Here is a 21,899-nt window from a genome sequence, read left to right on the forward strand (position 1 = left end):
TCTCAGAAATGTTCTGTGGCTAAATTAGCTTGGAAAACACTGGAATAATTAGGCATTTTAAACAAATTTTTTTCCCTTTCCTTTCTGTGAAACCTTCTGGGTTTTATAGAAACTATAAAAGTGATTGGTATTAACTTTATCATCACTGATAGAACCTGTTAATCCTCTAACATAGGCAATGAAAAAGGAAGGTGTCTCTGAATGAGAATTTTAATGAGAAGGGAATTCAAAAGTTGTCTATTCTAACCTATGCCTTCAAAATCACTAACTTGAAAAACATCAGTTACAAGTACTTATCTAATCTACACTTGAAGATATCTCACTATGTACTAAGCCATCCCACTGCATACTAGGACAGTTCTAATTGTTGGGAAAATCGCCTTACTTTGAAAACAAACAAACAAGTACCACAGGACTATAGGTATACAAATTAAATTTAAAAAATAAACTTTCTTCCATCAAACCTCTGTCCACTTCTAATAGTGGTAAAGATGATGGTGAAGCTAACATTAATATGGGGGTTTGTAAGGCATGCAAGGCCTTTACCTGGACTATTTCAAGTGAGTGTCACAACAATTCTATGATGTAGGTACTATTATTATTCCTATTCTAAAGATAAAGAAAGTGAAGTTCAGGGAGAACTTAATGACTTGCCCCCAATATGTATTAAAATGAAATTTGAAAAGTAGCGTAGTAAAGAGCGCTGGATTTGGGGTGCTAAGACCTGGCTTCAAGTTCTGGCTTTGCTACCATCTATGTCATCAGTGATGAGTTTAGTCATTTGATTTCTCTGAGCCTCAGTCTCCTCATCTGTAAAATCAGGTAGTTTGAGCATATGACCTCTAATGTCTCTTTCAATTCTAAATTAATTCTACAATATCAGGCTACTTCAAATTCCAAGTCCAGTATCTTTCCCACTACATCACTGCTTCTAACTCCTTCTATATCCACTACCTCCAATTGTGCCCTCTGGAATCAAACACAGCAAGTCTAAGATTTCTTCTATATGAACGTACCTTCATATATGTGAAGATTACTCTCATGTGTTAAGTCCTTTATTTTCTAGGTTAAATATCCCCAGGTCCTTCAACAGAGTTCCATAACGCACAAATCTCTAGTATTCTTACCATCCTGACATGGCTTAGATGCACTTGCACTAATCAGTCAATGTGATTCCTAAATATGGTGTCCAGTATTGAACACAGTGAGGCAAATGTTGTCAGAACATGTCAAAATAGACTATTACCTCCCACCCTGTCTATGAACATAAAATAAGAAATATAAAAAAGAATCATCAATAAAACTCATGACCACATGTGTAAACACAGAAAAGCACAAAATATAGGTAACTAGCAAACTGAAATAAAGACCCTATTGCTAGAAGGCAAATTTGAAGTCAAAGATATCACTAAGATTTAGTGGTATGAAACCTGTAACTGCAATGTGGCTCAAGAATGGCACTACGTCATATGGTAGTACATAAGGAACAGGATAAGAAACAGAAGAAGGTGTAATAGTATATTATGAAGGTCTTGGTCAGTCTCTCTCTCGAGTTATATAGCTATTGGTATCTAAATGTTTCTCTATATATTGATATATATATATCTAGTTCTACATGATATGCTAATATCCATATCAATACAGATATATCGATTTTTTTTTCTTATCAAGAGGAAAAGGCACGTGAGGAAATCTGGGAACCCTAGGGAAAAGAACAACGGTCCTCATTTCAGTGAGAATCAAAGGATGTAGAAACAGAAACAACATTTTCATTAAACTATATTACAGATCACGTAAAAATCAAGATAAAAAATAGATGAAGAGTTAAGGAAACAGGTCATGAATCCTGAATAGAGACATGATACAGTAGTGATGGGAGATTTCAATCTGCTGGGGCATTTTGCTCTTTCTGCAAAAGAGAAGGGCAGCTAATTAATTCCTTGACTTACGTTTGTGATAATATCTCTAAAAAGGTGGAGGGATGAATGAGAGGAGCTTCTATTCTGGATTCTTACCAAAGAGAAATTGTTGCAGTGGACTTGGCTAGAACCCTGGCGAGAAATGTGAGGAGAAGGAAGAAAATACAGAAACAGTGTAGCAGGTACCCTAGATTTAGGGAGACTATCTTTCAAAGGGTTCGTAAAAAGGATAGCTAGAATGTTACGGCCTAAAATTATCCAAGTTAAGTCAGCACAGAAAGAAAACTATCATTAATGAATTTAGAGGGGAGGAAAAGGAATAATTTGAATAAGGAAAAGGTAGAGTTATTTGAAAAGACCTGATATGGAAGACAGAAGAAACTCAACAAGTCAGATTTGAAAAATTCATGTATAAACAATACATTGGTAAATACAGATGACATAAAAACAAATGACATAAATATATCTTGATGACTGCACAAAACATGAAAGTTAGATAATATATACACGGGACAAATGCAAAAATGTGTCATGGTCATGTAAAAACAGCACCAGGAATATAGATGCTCAGAATAAGCTGAGGCTGAAAAGAACAAAGAGTTTTGGGATATTGTTATATTTATTTTTTTTTAAACGACTTGGGGAAAGGGGGAGAATCAAAAAAAGAGCTGAGAGGCTCAGGAAGGGTGGCAGGGTTATAACCAGCAGAAAACAAACACAGTACTGCCCAACTCTCATTTTACTTGGGCTTTCTCTGCCACACAGAATGGTCTTGGGCCTGGAAAGGACAGAACAAAAAGGACTGTTGAGATGCTGGTACCCAACACTGGCTCTTTTGGGGCAGAGGAGTGACATGTCACACCTATGTTTTAGGAACATCAATATGACAGGTATATGCACAGCCTGGAGGTAGAGAATCTAATTAGCAGGTTGCTACAATAGACTACATTGGAGGTGACAAAGGCCTTAATCATAGCAGTGGCTGTGTAAGGAGAGAAAAGGGAAGTGAAAATGTACTATGGAAACAGAACTGACAAGACTCAACAACTGCAAGGTTATTTGGGAGATGGATGACTCAAGGATGACTCCAAGGTTTCCAAGCCTGGGTCACAAGAAGGATGTTTGTCCTTGACAGAAATATCCAAGTTAGGAATGAAATAATAAAATGAGTTTAGAACATTCGGGCCATACAGTTAAAGATCTACAGTGGGCAACCAATGATGCCGGAATAGAGTTGAGAAAGGCCTGAAACTGCAAACAGAGACATCAGCGACATCTGCATGGAGATGAAAACTGAACCCAATGGGGTGCTGCAAGTTAAAGATCGGCAAGGTATGTCTCAACTTGCAAGAAGGGGAAAGTAAGTCAGTTTGCAAAATATAAACCAATGAGCTTCATGTAGACTCCTGGCAAAATCCTGAAAGTATTATTAAATAGAAAGAAAATACCAGGAAAAGAAAGCAACGATTACCAAGAGCAATATGGTTCATCAAGAACAGGACATGGCAGAATAACCTTACTTCTTATTCTGTGACATATTACTAGATTTATCAGGCAAATGTTTGTAGAGAGTGTACCTAGATTTCAGCCAAAGCATTGACAAAGTTTTTTATATTATTTTGGGGGGAAATGATAGAGATAGGGCCAAATGCACAATCAGGCAAATTCACAATGGTCTGAAAAGTGCTGCACAAACTGGGTTTCATCCAATGTACTTTCTCTTAAGGACAGAGTACATACATCAATAATCCATTGTTCTCACAACCTGATGAGGCCATTTTCTTTTCTGAATGCACATCTGTTACATGCTTTATTTTGGAGTGGAGATGTCTCTAAATTTGTGCATCTCACATTTCTTTTGAGCTACTGCAATTCCGCTTCGCTCATAAATCCCAGCACCTTCTTTGATGCAAACACGCCACCCTGGGCAGTCCTGTGCCAGTTCTCAAGTGTCTCACAGTCAATTCCAGAGCTCTTCACAGAGAACTCGTGTTTCTGTATTGCTTCATCTGACCTCCACATGAGCCTTGCCTTGTTTGAGTTCTCCATAAAATAAAGTCTTTCAAGCCTGCAAATGTTTGGCATTTGAACAATGCGCCAGACCACTGGAGTTGCACTCTCTGCGGCAGACTGTGAACGCTTGGCAATTCAGCTCAAGAGAGAACCTCAAAAAACTATCATGACAGCTGTACTGTTTATAGAAAAGTGCAAATCTCCTTTAAGACTCCAAACTTCTCCAAGAAATGAATGCTCATATTTTCAATATCAACATTTTACTAGAGTTATTGTATGGTTAAGATTATATCGCATAAGGACTACAATTAATAAATCATATTTGGATTCACAAAATCAACTTCACAAAAAGGAAGAGGCACGGCTAGAAATGAGAAGATCTGAAAAAACCTTTTATTTAGAGGACTTGAACGTAGAAGTGGTAAGGTAGCTGTAGAATAAACTGGAGATAACCAAGATAAGAGAATGAAGGGAGCAACTGAAGTCAGGAATAAGATAAAGCAGAATAAATATCTTTACTGGGATGGGTTAGCTAAATAGCTTGCCTGCGATAAGTCAGGTCCTGATCCTGGCCATTTAAGGAGGAATTAGCAAGGAAGTACATTCAGAGGACAATAATGACAGGTTAGAAGAAGCAGGTTGTGCCAACTAAGCCTTTCTAGAAGATTCCATTCACTTAAGGGAGTCCAGTCCTTTTAATAAATGTTTATTGGAGGGCAGCTAGGTGGCCCAGTGGATAGAGCTCCGGCCTTGGAGTCAGGAGGACCTGAGTTCAAATCTGGCCTCAGTCACATAACACTAAATGTGTGACCCTGGGCAAGTCATTTAACCCCACTGCCTGATAAAAATAAAACAAAACAAAGCAAAAAATCAGGAAAAAAAAAGGTTATTGGGGGATTAGGTGCTATTTTTAATATCCACTTTCCAGACAGGTACATTGAGGCAGATAGCCACACAGCTAGTAAGTGGCTGAAGCAGAATTTGAACTGCAATCTTCTGTCTGCAAGTCTCGAGCTCTATCCACAACGCTAACTAGCTACCCAATTTTAATAGAACTATCCTGACATTTCAGGCTCTGTTAGAGCAGTGCCAATTTCTTTTCTCCAAGCAGCTTTTTTAAGCTTAATGTCAGCTAGTCAATAAATATTAAGCATCTACTATGTGACAAGCATAGTGCTAAGCACTGGAAAAAGAGATACAAATGAAAAGAAAGACAGTCCCCTGCCCTCCAGGACCTTCCAATTGAAAGAAAGAAAACACACAAAAGGAAAGGAGGAAGAGGAGAAGAGGGGGAAAGGGAGAGACAGATGACTGTCTTCAAGTATTTGAAGGCTGTCATATGGAAAATAAATTAAACTTCTTCCATTTGGCCAAAAGGGGTAAAACAAAGAACTGCATAGAGGTCAATTTAGACCTGATATCAGGGAAATGTTCTTAACAATCTGAGCTATCTGAAAGTGGAATGGACTACTTTGAGCGGTGGTGGGTTCCCCTTCCTTAATGATCTTCCTAAAACGGCTGGACAGCTACTTAATCAGTTGTATTCTATTATCAGTCACCATTCTCACACTAAAGTTTTGAAAAATCACTTTCTCCATTTGCTGCCATGAATCATGAATTAACTCAGTATAGAGGATTTAACAGCTGTCAACTGACACCACTGGAATTCTTGTTCTCATCACAGATTAATAGTAAGCACACATAATAACACTAAAAGGGAATAAGATGGAAGTGCCTTATTCAACAACCTAGACCACAGAATCTTAAGAGTTGGAAGGGGCTTTAGAGATAATCTAAGCAAATCTCCATTTCATTGATGAATAAACTGAATGGGAACAGAATTTTCATAGCTCACAAATTACAATCTTATTTTTGTGATCCCACAAAAGTCTCTGGCCCTCAGTTTCTCATCTGTAAAATGAAAGGGTTGGAAGAGATAACCTCCAGGGTCCATTCTGGGCAACAAGGTGGTGCAATGGATAGAGCACCAGACGAGTCAGGAAAACTAATCTTCCCAAGTTCAAATGTGGCCTCAGATACTAACTCAGTTAGGTGACCCTGGACAAGTCACTTAACCAAGTTTACCTCAGTTTTCTCATCTGTAAAATGAACTGGAGAAGGAAATGGCAAACTACTCTAATATCTTGGCCCCAAATGGAGTTACAAAGAGTTGGACACAATTGCACAACAATAATGTCCCTTCTCACTCTAAATCTATCATGCAATAAGTATGTAGTAATCAAATACAGAAACTACCACAATGAACAAAAGGCTGGGAATCATTGTGTAGTGACACTGTGGAGTTAAAGATTACCAAAATATCCAACCACAATTTGCTTCATACTTTACCCCCAATCACGAGTACTTTATTCTACTGAATATAGCCCTGCAGAATATATGGAGTCAATAGTATAAGTCAATAAAACTTCTTGAACTGAGTATACTCTTAGAAGGTTTTATCTATATACTGTCTACATTTTTTAAAAAATCATTTTATGCTTTTTAAATGCTTTCTCTTAAAAAACAAAATACTTTCTCTTCAGTGTCTATCCTTAATTTAGTTGGAAGAGAGGCAATTTTTTAGTATGGAATCAGGCATTCTGATCCCATGTCTGGTCCAGGAATTCTACTGATTGATAATCATTTCCTTAAGGTGCCATTTATTTGAAAGAACACACCAACACTAACATAATTATCCTCTAAGACAGCACTGAAGGAGTTGAAATTTTAAGAGTCTTTAGGCTAGCTGCAAGTCCAAGAATCATCAGTCCCTTTAAGTTCTAAATCTCGAAGGTCAGGAAAGTCACAGTCAGAAATCATGACAGGTTTGATTCCAGATAGGAACCAAACACAATACTCAAAAGTCCAATGGCCTGTAACATTCCTCGGCATAATAAAGGACCACTACTCCTACAATGGCCCTCCTACCAATCCCCTCATTGCAACTACCCTCAAGTGCAGCCAAATACAGTTTGCCCAACTGTGAAACATAAAGAGGCTGGACAAAATCTGTTGGAAGAGGGTCCTCTTTCAGCTCTAAATCCTATGATCTGGGCAATCCTGCAGAACCAAGGCACTAACAAATTTGTTGCACATAAGAAAAACACTGCTCAGTTGCTGTTATTTTTCATACTGTTATTATACCCTAGATCAAGGGTTCTTAACGTTTTTGTGTGATATGAACCCCTTTGGCAGCCTGGTGAAGACTTGGACCACATCTCAAAATCATACTTTTAAATGCATTTAAATTAACAAAATGGGATTTCAAAGAAAAGCAATTATATTGAAAATATCATCATTAAAAATTTTAAAACCACAAGTTCATAGACTCTAGGTTAAGAATCCCTGCTCTAATTGAAAGGAAAGAAATAAGATCTCAAGTAAGTACCCGCCAACTGAACCAGGACTTAATTACCCTCAGAAGCAGTTGGCCAAAGTAAAAAGAAGCTTCCCAATCTGAATCCAATTGTTTGCAGTTTAGTTCCACAATGTCATGGACATACATTAGAAAAGTGGGAGCTGCCATGAATTTTCCTCTTTTTAAAGACATGTATATACATACATACATACACACACACACACACACACACACACACGCGCGCGCGCACACGTGTGCATCTGGGTATGGTGGGCCAGGAAAATAACCAATCTGCAATAAAGACAACTTGGGCAGAGCTTCAAGCCGATAACCATTTATTAAAGGAACCAGCCCCCCCATCAATGAATGGAACTTCAGATTTTCCTCAGCATCTGGGAAGCCTCCTTCCCCAGGGCATTAGTTTTATCAAGTTTGATACCCAGATAAGGCAAAGTAAAATTCAGAATTTCATTGGCTGACAGGCCCATACCCTGCCTTCTGAAAGGGCTGACAAGGGCTGGCAGACAAGTCATGATGACAAAGTATCTACATGGTCCTAGGACAGACAAGGCAAGGGACATCCACCAGCCAGGTGGGGCAATAGAGAGATAGGGCGGAGAGGGGACTTTCCATATCATCAAGTCATCATCACGTCATCTCCAACACACAAAGCTTGATCATGATGATTAGGCAAAAAGGGTGGAGGTCCACAGGCTAGAAGTCCTCCAATTAGCTCCCTATGGTTATGCAAGTGAATTTTATAACAAGCAAGTGAACTTAGAACTTGTAGTTTAAAGTTTTGGGGCTTAATACAAGAAAGGAACTATCTAACTTTATCTAATTTATCCCTAAATGTGAGATATATAAATATAACAGAAATAATCACTACATCTATGGAATCACACTACACTAAATAATGCTGACTGGAATAAAATACGAGTTAAATTAAACATCTGACATTCCCCTCTTCGATGCAAAGAAAGACTCATCTTTCTATGGATCGGCACAATCTATGGATGGCACAGAGGGCCGTTTTCTATGGGCAGCACAAAAACCAGAGTCCTCTACGGAGACCTGAGCATCTGATGTCTGTTTTATCTCAGTAGAGGTTCGGACGTCACAGGTCTTCTTGTGCTCCCTTGGAGCAGCTTCTCAAGGAACAGCTCTCAGTTAATGACAACCTTAAAGGGGCTTCTTCCTCCAGATTTTCTTCTCAGGTTCCAAGAGCATGTAGAAAGACTTAATACAAACTCAATATAAAATAGAGCTATAAGAAGAACCACCACATTATAATTTATGTGAAACTTCAGATAATCCCAATTGTTATATCATAAGGGCCTGAACTGGAACATAAGTCTCTTTCTTTCTTAAAATTAACAGATAGTTGCTTTAAACAATTTCACTTTCTTCACAATCATCAATGCAATTTTACATGTAAAATTCTTAATCCATCAAATTTTGAAAATTGTGTCATAGCTCTCACTCAGTCAAATCCCCCTCACTCAGTCAAACCCCCTATGCAGATATTATTATCATATTAACATAATGAAAGGGTGTTTTAGTATGATCTCCTAATGCAGTCCTTTAGTCCTCTGGAAATCTCTCCTCTTGGGCATTCTTGAACGGGTAGAGTTTCAGAGCAGCTTATAGTAGATTTTTTTCTCAGGTTCAGGTCATTTGCAATGATCCCCTTCTCAGTTATTGGCAAAGTAAACTTAATGGATCTTAATACAATTCAATTTCCTTTGCCAATAACAACGTCAGGTGGTAAAGGCTAGCTCAAACCTTATAGGCTCTAGTAAGAGCATCAAATTAGAAACCTCTAAACTAGAGAATTTTACAGGTGAGCAAATTCAAAGAACTGAAAAATTAGAATTCTTGTCACATATGTAATTATCTAATCCTGCTATAAAAACTAAGTTTTCTCTAAAACAAAAACTCATTCTACTTAGAAGGATGAGAACCCTTCTCTGTCCCACCTACCCACCTGGCCAGGAAGATAGGACTGTTAAAGAAGTAATAACTGAACACTTTCCAAAAGAAAATGACCTCTAATACAAAAATGAATTAATTCAAAAGTTGCCAAATTAACTTCAATTGTAACAAAAGGTACTGGGATGAGATATACAAATATATTGAGTTATCAATTACAAAATGGTACATATCAAATAAGTTGTTAAATAATAAAAACATTTTCAGTTATTAACCATGTCAAACAAATAACCCCGAGTAAAACTGGCTATCTCTTTGAGGCAAAACAAGATAGACCACAACTCCCTCTTTCTTTTAAGATAACTAAATTGCAGCCGATTCCCACAAATGGCACTCAGACACAGAAGAATCTAATCCTAACAACAACAGAGGAGACAGTTATGCAGCAAACAATGAATACGTGCTCGTCAGTGGTGCCTCGAGTAGTTATACCTCTCTAAAACAAAAAGGGCTCATCTCAACTCCCAGTGAAAGTTATCTCCTGTTTGGGCAGTCAATGGCAAAGCTGCAAAAGCACTGGACTGGGATCAGGAGGTTTGTATCTAGTACAGTACAAAGACTGATGAATATGGAATCAGAGGATCCGAGTTCAAATGTCAACTCTCCCACTGATTACCTATATGATCTTGGGCAATCTGTCCCAGCTATCATATTATCCACCTGGTCACCCAGAATACTAGAAAAAAGGTCAGCCACCTAGAATACTAGAAAAATGCCCCAAATACCTTGGAGACTTAAATCTACTCAGCCTTATAACTATGGCCCAACCTCTACTGACTGGTGAATAAATAGATACAAACTCAACCTTCTCACTCTTTCTATAGCAGGGCCTAGCTGAAACTATACTTCACATCTCACAACTGTCCACCCCCACCATCTTACCCTTTGCCCAGTCATTTAGCACATACTCCTTTTTCTTATTTCCATTTCTTACTCTTGTGCTCAATAATCAAATCAATACTACTACACTACAATGGTTTGTAGAAAGGGCCTATCAATGGGTTTCTTTGTGTGACTCCCAAGACCACCTCCCCTTCCCTGGACTACCATTCCAACATACATGCCATCTCCCTTTTGGAAGGTAAGCTAACATCCTTAGCCTTAGCACAGTTCCTGGCACAGGAAAAATCTTGAATAAATGTTTTTCTTTTACTCATTCATGTATTTGGTCAGACATTTAACTGTTATGGACCTCAGTTTCCTCATTTGCAAAAGGCAATGACCTCTAAAGTCCCTTTGAGGCCTAAACTTCTGTGATTCTGTAATCCTCAATCTGACACTTTTTAAAAGTCAAGTAAAAAACATGTGACTGTCTTTTTGAGCCTCAGTTTTTTTATTTATAAAAAAGGGAGATAGTAGAATATGAATGATGTTTCTCTCCAGGAGAGTGAAACCAGGCAGACAAGACTATGACAAATACCTGAACAAAACACACAATTTTAATGTATTAGATATTATTCCGTGGAGAAAAGGCTTCCTTTAAAAAAATTTTTTTTCATCTTTACGGTGACTCAGTAAGAGTAGCTACTTTAATTAGTAAAAGTGTTCTTCCTGTAAAGAAATGGATTTTGATGAAAGTGAGTCTATTAGCATCCAATATATAAATTTTACTTTTACAAATTAGATAACGGTACAATTTAAATTGCATCAATCTAAAATGCACACTTTCCCAATAACTAGGCAAGTTTTTTTTAAAAATGTTAAACTCATTTACACCCCAAGCTGTAAACAACCAATTCACTTACTTCAGCAAGCTTAAAAAAGTCAAATAAAGGGAAAACAACATCCCTGGTTTAACAAGGCTAGATCAATCACTCCATCCTGATATTCGGTCTTCTCTAATTCAGTCCTCTTTTCTGGGAACACTGGTCCAACAATTCCCTAAAACACCCTTTTTTAAAAGTAGCTTGCTTTCTTATTTTTTTCAGATAAAGAGTCACAGAAATTTTGAGCTGCAGGGCACTTCAGTGTCCATCTACTCAGACCCATCCATATCTAAAGAATCCTGACAACAGCATACATAATAGGTGGCTGACCACTTAGCCTCTGCTTGAAAACCTTCAATGAAATGCAGCCAGCACCCTTTATTTCAATCATCCCACTTGTGGAAGAGTTCTCAGTGGGAAGGTGTCTTTTCTGACATCAAGCTTTAACTGGCATCTCTCCAGCTTCTCTCTGCTATTCCTGCTTCTGTCCTCTGGGGTCAACCTGAACAAATCAAATATCTCTTCAAGGGGACAATCTTTCGGATACTTGAAGAGAAGTGATCATGTTCCCCGAGGCACTGAAGGGGAGAATTAAGTCAATTTAAAAGTAGATCCTTCACTTACAAAACTGGAGAAAAACAGTATGGGGGGGGTGTTTTACTGGGGATCACATTTTACAAGGGAAATACCTAAGGAAGGTTTTCTACTGGCTTTGGTAAAGAATTTGGCTCTTTATTTATTGCTTCAAATCAATACCTCTGTGTAGATGGTCTGACAGAAAAGATCAGCTAAATCTAACAAAGATTAGTAAATACTTGAGACTTTTCGGTTGAAAAGATTCTTTCTATTGCACCTGCAATTTACAACCATAAGATCTTACTAAGGATCATCTTGCACAAAGGCAATAGTGTGTATTAGTGCTCTAGTGAAGGGTCTTTTTTCATTATTATCTGTGACCAGGATATTAAATATACCAAAGCACCATTTCTCTATTTTATCTGACAGATTTCAGAGTGCATTTATCCACAGAAATTATGTTGCTATCTTATCCAGAAAGGGATGCCACTTTGATAGCTATTATAAAAATGAGAAGAGACAATCATGTAAAACAAATGCCTTCTATTTAGGACAAGGATCAGTAAACATAATAAATCATTGGGGTTTTTATCCTGTGAATATTTAATATAAATAGCCTTGTTCTAGAAGAAAATGATAAAGCTTCCCATTTATAGTATAAATACATCAAAAATAGACAAGAACATTTTGTTAGGGTGGTATATAGCCCTCATTTACTTTCCTGCCCTAGAAAGTATAACTGATATAAATTTTTCCTTAGTCTTAATATATAACTTGTTTCCCTTAAAGAATGGCAATTTACTATGGTGTAAATTAGAATTTGATTCTAGGCTTATACAAGATATGAGAATTTGCTGCTGATACAATTCTAGAATTATGTCATTCACGTAATTCTGTTGGCTCTTTGTATGCTTTTAGGGCCTCTTTATTTGCTCTCCAAAGCTAGAAACTATTCATAGCTTCTGATACAAAATACCAAGAGGAAAAGTAAACATACTGTGAATTGCCATTTTAAAACAAAAGATGTTAAGAAGAAAGTTTATTTAGCTCTTAATATCCCAACACGTAGTTCACTTTACTAAACAGATCTCTAGTCCCTAAGCCCCATGATTTCACTGATCCACACAGAACTACTACACAAATAAATTTCCTCTACCAGTACAAATCAGCAATTGTTCAGAACCTTCTACTTGAAGATGAGGAAAGGTCAAGTGGCCTTCCTAGAATGGCAAAGCCAGCATACCTGGTCAGAGGTGGGACCCAAGGTAACCTGACCCCAAGGCTACCTATCCCACATTGCCTCTCAAGTACGTCAATTACATGCTTAAAAATAATGGGTGTGTCTCAAACAAATCATTCCAATCCCTGGGAAAGTACGGATGGTCAACAGTAGTAAAGGTGCTCCTGTCATTACTGTGCACTCCTAAAGTGCGACTTTTACTTATGTCATTAACAATCCTCACTTCAATCATTTGATGGGAATTAGACATAAAAGAGCCAGTGCCTAGAAACCTTTTCACAATCTCTTCACAATCTATGTTTTGTAAATGAACCAGTAAAGCACAGCACCTTAGCGGCCTTTTCCAGTATCTTAAAAAAATTCTAACCTTTAAGGGCAAATAACTTTCTCGTTTTAAAAAGGAGGCCTGATTTTAAAAAGGAGGCAGTGCTTGGCACTTAGTACATACTTAATAAATATTGATCTGAATTTCTTAGAAATTCTGAATAAAACTTTTTTAGGTTAAAAACACTGTTGTTGTTCAGTGACTCTCCTTAACTGTACTTGGGATTTCCCTGGCAAAGATATTGGAATGGTTTGCCATTTCCTTCTCCAGCTCATTTTACAGATGAAGAAACTGAGGCAAACAGGGTTTAAGTGACTTGCCCAGGGTCTTAAGTGTCTGACGCCAGATCTGAACTCATGAAGATGAGTCTTCCTGATACTAAGCCCAGCACTATATGTCCTATGGCATGACACAGCTCCCTTAAAAACATTAAAAGAGGTGCATATCCTAACTTAAAGGCTATTTTAGGTCAGATCATCTTCCAGTGTAGATTATTCACTCCAAGCAACCTAGAGTCATGTAAGTACAAGCTTCATGTTGCTTGCACACACATGACTTTTTCATTCCTGCCTCCAACTCGTCTTTTCTGAGTAGATTCACCCTGCTTTTCTACCCTCTTAATTTTCTTCAAAATTAAGTCAAACATCTCTCTCTCCAGAAAATTCCTCAATGACTAATCCTACCTTATTCTATAGTCTTCTCCTCCAACCTGTTTCTGTATTTATGTACCAAGTTTTCTGTCAAAGTCCCATTACAAAGACTATTATCACCAAAAAAAGTATTATGTAAGAGTGCAGATGGATCATAACAGCAGGGCTCTATTGCTTGAATCATTCAACCTTTATTTACACTTTGTGTGGTCCATATTTTTGAAAAAAAATTTCCTATAATAAAAATGCCTCAGTGTATGATATTACGTACTGCAAAAAGTGAAAAGGAGAAGAAGACTAAGTTTAAGCCACCAATGGTCATCAGACCTGGACAAGTTCTAAAAATTCTCTCTAGAACAGTCTGATGCATGACCATCTCTGCAAAATCTTTGACTAGTGATTATTTATGCTATTTGAACACCTAACATTTAAAGCCCTTTACAACCTGGGTCCACTCTACCTTTCTTCCACACCCTCTTTGATCTAGCCAAATCCTGTTCCATACACGACACTGTCTTGCATCTCTGCACTTTTGCAATGGCTGGCACAAAGTCTTGGAATGAATTCTCCTCCTCATTTCTGTGACTTAAAATAACAATTCCTTCAAAACTCAACTCCAGTACCACCTTCTACATGGGGCTTTGCCTGATTCCCCCTGCCTCTCATGGCTTCCTCCTGAAAACTAGACTGAATCTGTTGTCTATATACCCACTTCACATGTTATCTTGCCTCAACAGAATATATGCTCCTCAAAGACAGGGATTATTTCATTTCTGTCTTTTCATCTCCAAAATCTACAACAGTGCCTAAAATAGAGTAGGCCCTTAATGAAAAAAACATATCAGACAGTACTTTTAATACTACAACGCACTATCAATATGTAAATTGTTACTAAAATGCTACTTATTCTAAGAGAATATCATGAAGAATACTTAATGAGAATAATGTAATTGTGACACTTTTTAAAAATTGGGAAACCAAATCCTCTACTAAATGTCCTATGTCAATGTCTTTTCCAGTGATGGGGGTGACACAGGTTCTGGAAATCTGGAAAATCTAGGCACCAACAACGTGGGCAAAGGGAAACAGAAGCGCCCAATAGCCACTATGCATAGGGTGCTATAAAGCATTCAAGGTGCTTCACACATACAATCTCATTTGACAGGAGTCAGAAGACCGGCTTCTGGTCCCATCCATCCCCTATGAGGTGCTTGGCATGCATGGCATGAGTGCTGCCACCTCTCTGTGGCTCGGCTTCCTCACTGGGGGAGCAGCAGGAATGGCTATCCTGACAGCTAGCTCCCAGGCCTGCTAAGATCAGCTGAGATGACCGGCCGGGGGGGAGGGAGGGGAGACTGCAGAGGTGCCACAAAAAGGCAAGTCACTGGTAGGCCCCAGTCTAAAAAGCACTTCCCTACTGACACAACACCTCTCCTTCTAAATGTGGGCAGCTGTTCCCTTCCTTCCTAAAGTTTCTCCTTATCCACTGAGTTGGAAGAAATCTCTAAAACTCTCAGAGCAAACCCGGATTGTTTCCTTCTTGGGACTTGTATCCCTAGGGCCAAGCACAGTGCCTGGACAAAAGGAGGCTCTTATTAAGTATGTAGATTGATCAGCAATACTCTGTATTATCCTATATGCCAGTGATGGTGATGGTGATGGTGTTTAATTGTGTCCAACTCTACATGAACCTGTGGACCATTCTGACCAAGGGGTTTTCTCAGAAAAGATACTGAAGAGCTTTGCCATTTCCTTGTCCAGTGGATTAAGGCAAACAGAGGTGAAGTGACTTGTCCAGGGTCATACAGCTAGTAAGTGTCTAAGGCCACATTTGAACTCAGGACTTCCTGACTTCAGACCCAGCACTTAACTCTTACTAAATTCTAAGTTCCTAAAGGGCAGGATCTGTATTTATTTTATCACAAAAGTCCCAGATTAGAGCAGATTACCTAGTTTAAGAAATTAATGCCCAAAATGTAAATGAGGGATATAGCGTACAAGCCAAGGGAAGAAAGTGTCATCCTGCCTGCTTCCCTGTTCCTTGATTTTGCTTGGGATTTTTTTTTAGCCATTAGCTACTGCCTCAGATTATAGGGATGGGTGCTGTGACCCTTATCTTCTTCTCCCTCCCAATCCCTCCATGTTCCCTCCTATGTCTCTAGCCAAGCCATGTGGTTTGCCCTTCCATACCCCAAATAAAAGGGCCTATTCCTTTCAGCACTGATGGGCTCTTGTGATGCTTCTGAAAAGACCCTTTAAACAACAAACCTCAATAGATACATTTTAAAAATGCAAATCAATACACAATACTACAAATATTTATTAAACTACTTGTAAAGTTTTTTCTTATTTTTCCTCAAATTTTCTACTAAAAATAAGATCATAATCACTAGCAGGAATATTGATTTCTGATAATCATGACACACTTTAGTTACTGACAGAAAAATATACCTGGCTACCCTTTCCATTGCACTTTCACTCCTACCTCTCCAACCCTATCACGGTGGGGAAATGATAACACTCCTTCCTCCCCACTGCCACTGCCTGACTCTGTGCAATCAATCTCTCCTCCTCTGAGGTTCATGCTATCCATATACAGATCACCCAATCTAGATCCTGGTGGCCATTACAAATGAATCCCCAAGGCATTCTCCTTTCTTTCTCATTAAGTTCAGTGCCTGGCTCCCAGTCTCTCTCTATCTAAGGACACCTACATACACAGGGATATTCCCTTCAACCTACTCTAACATCTCAGTCCCTCAATCTACTCAGTTCCCATGATCTATTCCCCCCTTCCACCTCAGCTACACACAGTCATACCCTAAATACTGCCATCACCCCCCACCCCTAGTATTCTAATTACACATTCATGAATCCTTCATCTAATCAAAACCTTTTAGCATTCCACTTTCACCTAGGCCTTACTACCACTACCACTACCACTATTCTTCAACTTTACCATAACATCCTTCTACCTCCTGGTTCTTGCTCCTGTACTAGCTACACTCTCCTTCATTCCCTTCCTTGACCTCCTGGTGAATTAGTCCAACAGCATACTACTATCTGCACTTGGCTATACTTGGATAGGAACTTGACCCCTTACTGTATCACTAAGCACACTGTGACAAACTCCCAAACTTACATCACTCTCACCATCTGCCTCATTCTTTTCTATCTGCATGCTGCTGAATACAAACTGGAGAAAATTATAAAGCCATGTTGATTTGGCTCACTAATAATCTCATGTGTAATTTCAACCGGACTGCACTGCAGCAAAGCAGTCCTTTTAGGCCTCCCAAATCACCTCGCTATCTCACTCACCGCTGCGCACAGGAAGCCACTTGGGTCGACTGAACAGGGGAGCGACGTGGTTAGATCGGCACATTAAGAATATCACTCTGACATTCGTGTGGAGAATGGATGAAGAGGGGAGAAAGTAAAGGCAGGGAGACTAAATGTCTAAGCTACTGTAATAGTCAGAGAGAGATGAACAGAGTATCACTTAGGGTAGAGGTGTTATGAGAGGAGAGAAAGCAAACATAAGAGATATACAGAAGCACAATTAACAGGATCTGAAAACTGACTAGATGTGGAGAGTGACACATGGCTCTTAGGTTGCAAACCTAGTAGACTGAAATAATGGTGGTGGCCTTGACAGAAATAGAGAAATTCTGAGGATTGATGGAGTTAGGGAGAAACATAATGAGCTATACTTTGAACACAATGAGTTTGAGACATCTCTAGGACACACTGGGGAAGAAGTCTACCCTAGTCGTTGGTGAAATACAATTGAAACTCAGAAGAAAGATGAGAGAGGGACTTTTGAATTATCTGCACAGAGAAGAAATACTTTTTCCAAATAGTATTATGTTGTAACAAATATTGAAATATAACACTAAATCTCTCTAATTTTTTTTTTGTTTTGTTTTAGGCAATTGGGGTTAAGCGACTTGCCCAGGGTCACACAGACAGTAAGTGTCAAGTGTTTGGTCTGAGGCCAGATTTGAACTCAGGTCCTCCTGACTTCAGGGCCAGCACTCTATCCACTGCGCCACCTAGCTGCCCCTCTATGACTAATTTATCTATTTCTTATGAAGACCCACAAAAGAGGGGGGAAAAATCACCATCTTATTTTTCTTACTTACGAAATATCTTAATGAGAACAACTCTCCCTCAAATATCCAGTCCTTTAGCAATCATTCTAATTGGGCAATGTATCTAATGTATCAAAAACTGCTTTCTTTCCAGAACCTATTGGTAAATATTTTATTTAAAGTTAAGTGGCAAAATGACATAATGTTTTTTACCTCCTGTCCTGAAAGGTAATATGCTGCAAGAAGTCCTCCAATAAAACGAATATTGACCTCAAATACAGACACCTCTGAATTCTGTGAAGACAAAAAGAAAATAAATAACTTTCAAGGCTCTATAAAAAAATATATTTGAAAGCAATAAAACGATGAGAAAGCTATTCCTTTGTGAAAGCAATAATACTGCAAAACTTCTGCCAAGGGCACACAGTATGCTTGAGTAATGTATCTACCACCCCTGAAAAGAAAAATAACAAAGAAAACCACCCCAAGAAAACTATACCACCCAAAGAAAAAATAACAAAATCAACTTTCATTTAACCTTATGATCTGACAAATCAAAAAGAATGGCAAAACAATATACATATACTTATTTCTATCACCAGGCTCTGGCTGTTCAGACTCTGGCATTCAACACTTTCTAAACACATCATCATTTTCTGGGATTCTACTGTCTTAATGAGATGGATCTAAGGATTTTGTGCTCACTACTATACAGGTCCATACTTTGAGGAGGAAAAAAAGAATGGCACCAAAAGGAGGTCTATGAGGAGGTAGCAGAGGGCAACAAAGTGTTTGCCTAGCCTAATTCACAAGGCTGGTCCCACTTCATCTCAATTTTTATGAGAACCACAGAAACAATTGGTAGATATCTTTGATGTGCTACATGGTTACACATGTGAATAAATCAAAGGAAACACTACCCATGTCTCTCTGCCTATAATATGGTGGACACTGTCAGGCTATAATAAAACAAGTGGGGAACATGCCGCATCATAGAACATGTATGACAATATGGTCTCTAACACACTTCAGTTAAAACATCTTCTGCCTTCCATAAGACAAGAATGAGCAAGATAGAAGAACTTGAACAAAATAAGGAGAAACAAACTGCAGATATGATTTGGAGAAGTTTGAACTAATAAAGAAGCCTCAAGATTAAATATGGGGAAAACTGAAGAAAATTCCAAGAAAAACAATCTCTGTGTCAAGATACTGGTACAGTTTCTACTTCAGGGTTCTATAAAGTAAAGCTAAAAGAAAGAAAGAGGATATAGAAGGACTGAGGAGACTCAAGAAGTAAGGACCTTAAATGGAAGACTCAAAAAAAAAAAACGAGAAGGCAACCGGCAAGACAAGGCAACATAAGTGAAAAAAGGTAAGAACACAAGCCTAGTCAAGCAAAGTGATGGAAGACAGGGGTGAGTGGGGCACATCAGAAAAAGAGATCAGAAGACAGGCCAACACCAAGGCTGAAGGGCTGAAGGACTGTGCCTAGGGAATTGTTAAGACTTAGAAAAGGAAAGTGAGGGCAGATTATTTATTTAGAGGTCATGATGGATCTGGGGGCGGGGAGGAAATTTAACCGAATGATTAAAGTTGAAGTACAAGTAATTTTTTTTAAGGCTGAAAATTGCAAAAGTAAGGAAGGACATGCGTGCACAGCGACTTGCATCAAGACTGAAGATGACAGATAATGATCCTAAAAGACTGTGGACTGATCTCCCTCCATGACAAGGTGAAGTGAGACTCAAGGAACTCGTCTCCACATTCTAGGTTTTAGGGATAATGAAGCATTCCTAACAGAATCAAAAGTGAGACTTCAATAGGGAAAAGAAAGGGATCTGAAGCACAGGAAGAATATCTTGACACTTGAAAGGAAAGTTGATGGGAAACAGAAAGATAAGGACAGTTGTATACTTAGAGCTCAAAAAAAGATAAGGTTCTTCCTGAAGAGGGAGAAAGTGGTACAGCACAGCCACAGATATGATGAGATGACAGGTCATCTAGAGGGGTTACAAAAAGAAGAGAAGAATAGTAGGAGCGGCAACACGTGATCCCTTGCTCTGAGGCAGCTTCTATAGAACTGACAATGACAAGAGGGTCTTTTTTGGTTTGTTTCTTCTTTCCGTCTTCCTGGAGCAAGTATCCAAAACATAAGTGAACATCCCAAGATTTATCACAATGAAAGAAAAGCTCATGGGGTTAGAGGAAGCCATTGTGATGGCTTCTCTGTGCCAGAGTCTTCCCTCGGTCTGAGGACCTTGCTTCCAACAGCCCAGCTCTCCATTGTCCCGCCAGGCCTTGAGAAGCTTTCTATTTCCTAGCCTCTCTTAGGGTTTCCCCTGTTCACCATCATGTTTGAGACAAAACTAGTCCATAAATTAGTCCAGGGCTCCATCCTCAAGAAGGTGCTAGAGACTAAAAGACTTCCATCACTAAGGCCTGATAGGACATCAGTTCAGGCAAGGTACACTTGTAGAGCACGGACTCATCCCTCATCTCCCTGGTACAACCCACCCTCCACTTGGAGGGCTTTAGTACCCACTGTGACCCCCAGCCTAGCCATGGGCATTTATCTCGCCATCACGAACAAAATATCAAAATGTGCCTGCAATGAAGATATCACTACCTAAGGCTTAAAGAAAATGCAAATACATTGGCACTGAAAAAGTTTCAGAATATGAGATGAAGCTAACAGATTTAGACACTGAACACTGGAGTTCCAGAACAAGAATACTGCTGTGTGGTGAAAATGCCTACAGGTGAATCTGCACAAATCTGTCTAGTTCTCAGTCATGGCAGAGATGCTGTGGTAATTCCCTGTGCAAAAAATGGTATAAACTTTTCTGCCAATGGAGAACTGGCAAGCAGAAACACGAAACTGTACCAGACAAATAATGCTGTTACAAAAGAGACAAACGAACCAGTTCAGTTGACCTTTGTACTTTAGTACCTGACTTTGTTTAGCAAAGTCATGCCATGTTCTCCTACAGTAACAGTACATCTGCAGATAAGCCACTTGTTGTGGAGTATAAGATGGCAGACATGGGATAAATATAAAAGATTACTTGGCTCCCAAGAAAGAGGATGAAGTAAGAGCTTACACACATTTTGTTCTTAAGAATGAAAAAAAAACACCTCTTTAAAAGAACTACTTGAGATGTTGACAATGTATTTAACTGTGAAACCTTTTTAGCCTTAACTTTCAATTTGTACTTTTATATATATAGATAACTTTCTGTAAACATAGTACTTACTTCCACCAATTTGTTTTAAAAACTATAATTTGCCTTTTTTTTTCTTGTTTTGTTTCCTCTTTTTTGTGATTCCTCCTATTGGTTCTAATTCTTCTTTAAAACATGACTAATGTGATAATATGTTTAATAGGAATGTATATGTAGAGCCTATATCAGACTCCATATGGTCTTGGGGAGTGGGGGAAGGGGAAGTGGAGAAGGAGAGGGAGAAAAATTTAAAACTCAAAATTGTATAGAAGTGATTGTTGAAAACTAAAAATAAATTAAGGAAAAAAAATTAAGAAAAGTACAAAGTTAGATCTTAATACTATTATTCTAGACCATGCTATACTGAGAAATTCTATTTTAGATGTTTCTATGTCAACAAATTCTTTTTGTAATTCTAACAGAAAAGAAGGTGTGTTTTCAATTTAAATAAAATTATATGGTAAGTGAGCTCTTCACAGAGTAGTACCTTCAAATAGGTCCCTGCGGAGATGCAAAAATCTACATGGATTTTCAGCCATAGCAAAAGTTAATGCAAAAATTGTTAATGTTTTTATTTTTCACTCTGGAACTACTGAATATAAAGCATTGTGAAAATAGAGATAAAGGATATAATTTACACACACACACACACACACACACACACACACACACACACACACGCATGCATAACCTCTCCCCTCCTACCCCACCCCCAAAATGGAAGACAACTATCTGCTTCTGGTGGTTCACATGAAGAAAAATGATGCCACTGCTAAAGATTACAAAGTTCTGGTAAGAAAAT

General features: G+C 38.5%; 1 protein-coding gene and 1 pseudogene across 1 annotated transcript in view; one reads left to right on the top strand and one right to left on the bottom strand.

Annotated features, from left to right (window-relative positions):
* Positions 1–21,899, bottom strand: part of MAN1A2 (mannosidase alpha class 1A member 2) — a 229,954-nt gene that overhangs the window by 86,285 nt on the left and 121,770 nt on the right. Inside the window, exon 5 of the mRNA XM_021002903.2 lies at positions 18,087–18,167. Coding sequence (XP_020858562.1) covers positions 18,087–18,167 — 81 coding nt within the window. The remainder of the gene's footprint in view (positions 1–18,086; positions 18,168–21,899) is intronic.
* On the top strand, positions 20,228–21,019 carry LOC110216296 (proliferating cell nuclear antigen pseudogene; annotated as a pseudogene).

This window comes from Phascolarctos cinereus, unplaced genomic scaffold, assembly GCF_003287225.1.
Source record: "Phascolarctos cinereus isolate Bilbo 61053 unplaced genomic scaffold, phaCin_HiC Scaffold_5;HRSCAF=322, whole genome shotgun sequence".
NCBI lineage: Eukaryota > Metazoa > Chordata > Mammalia > Diprotodontia > Phascolarctidae > Phascolarctos > Phascolarctos cinereus.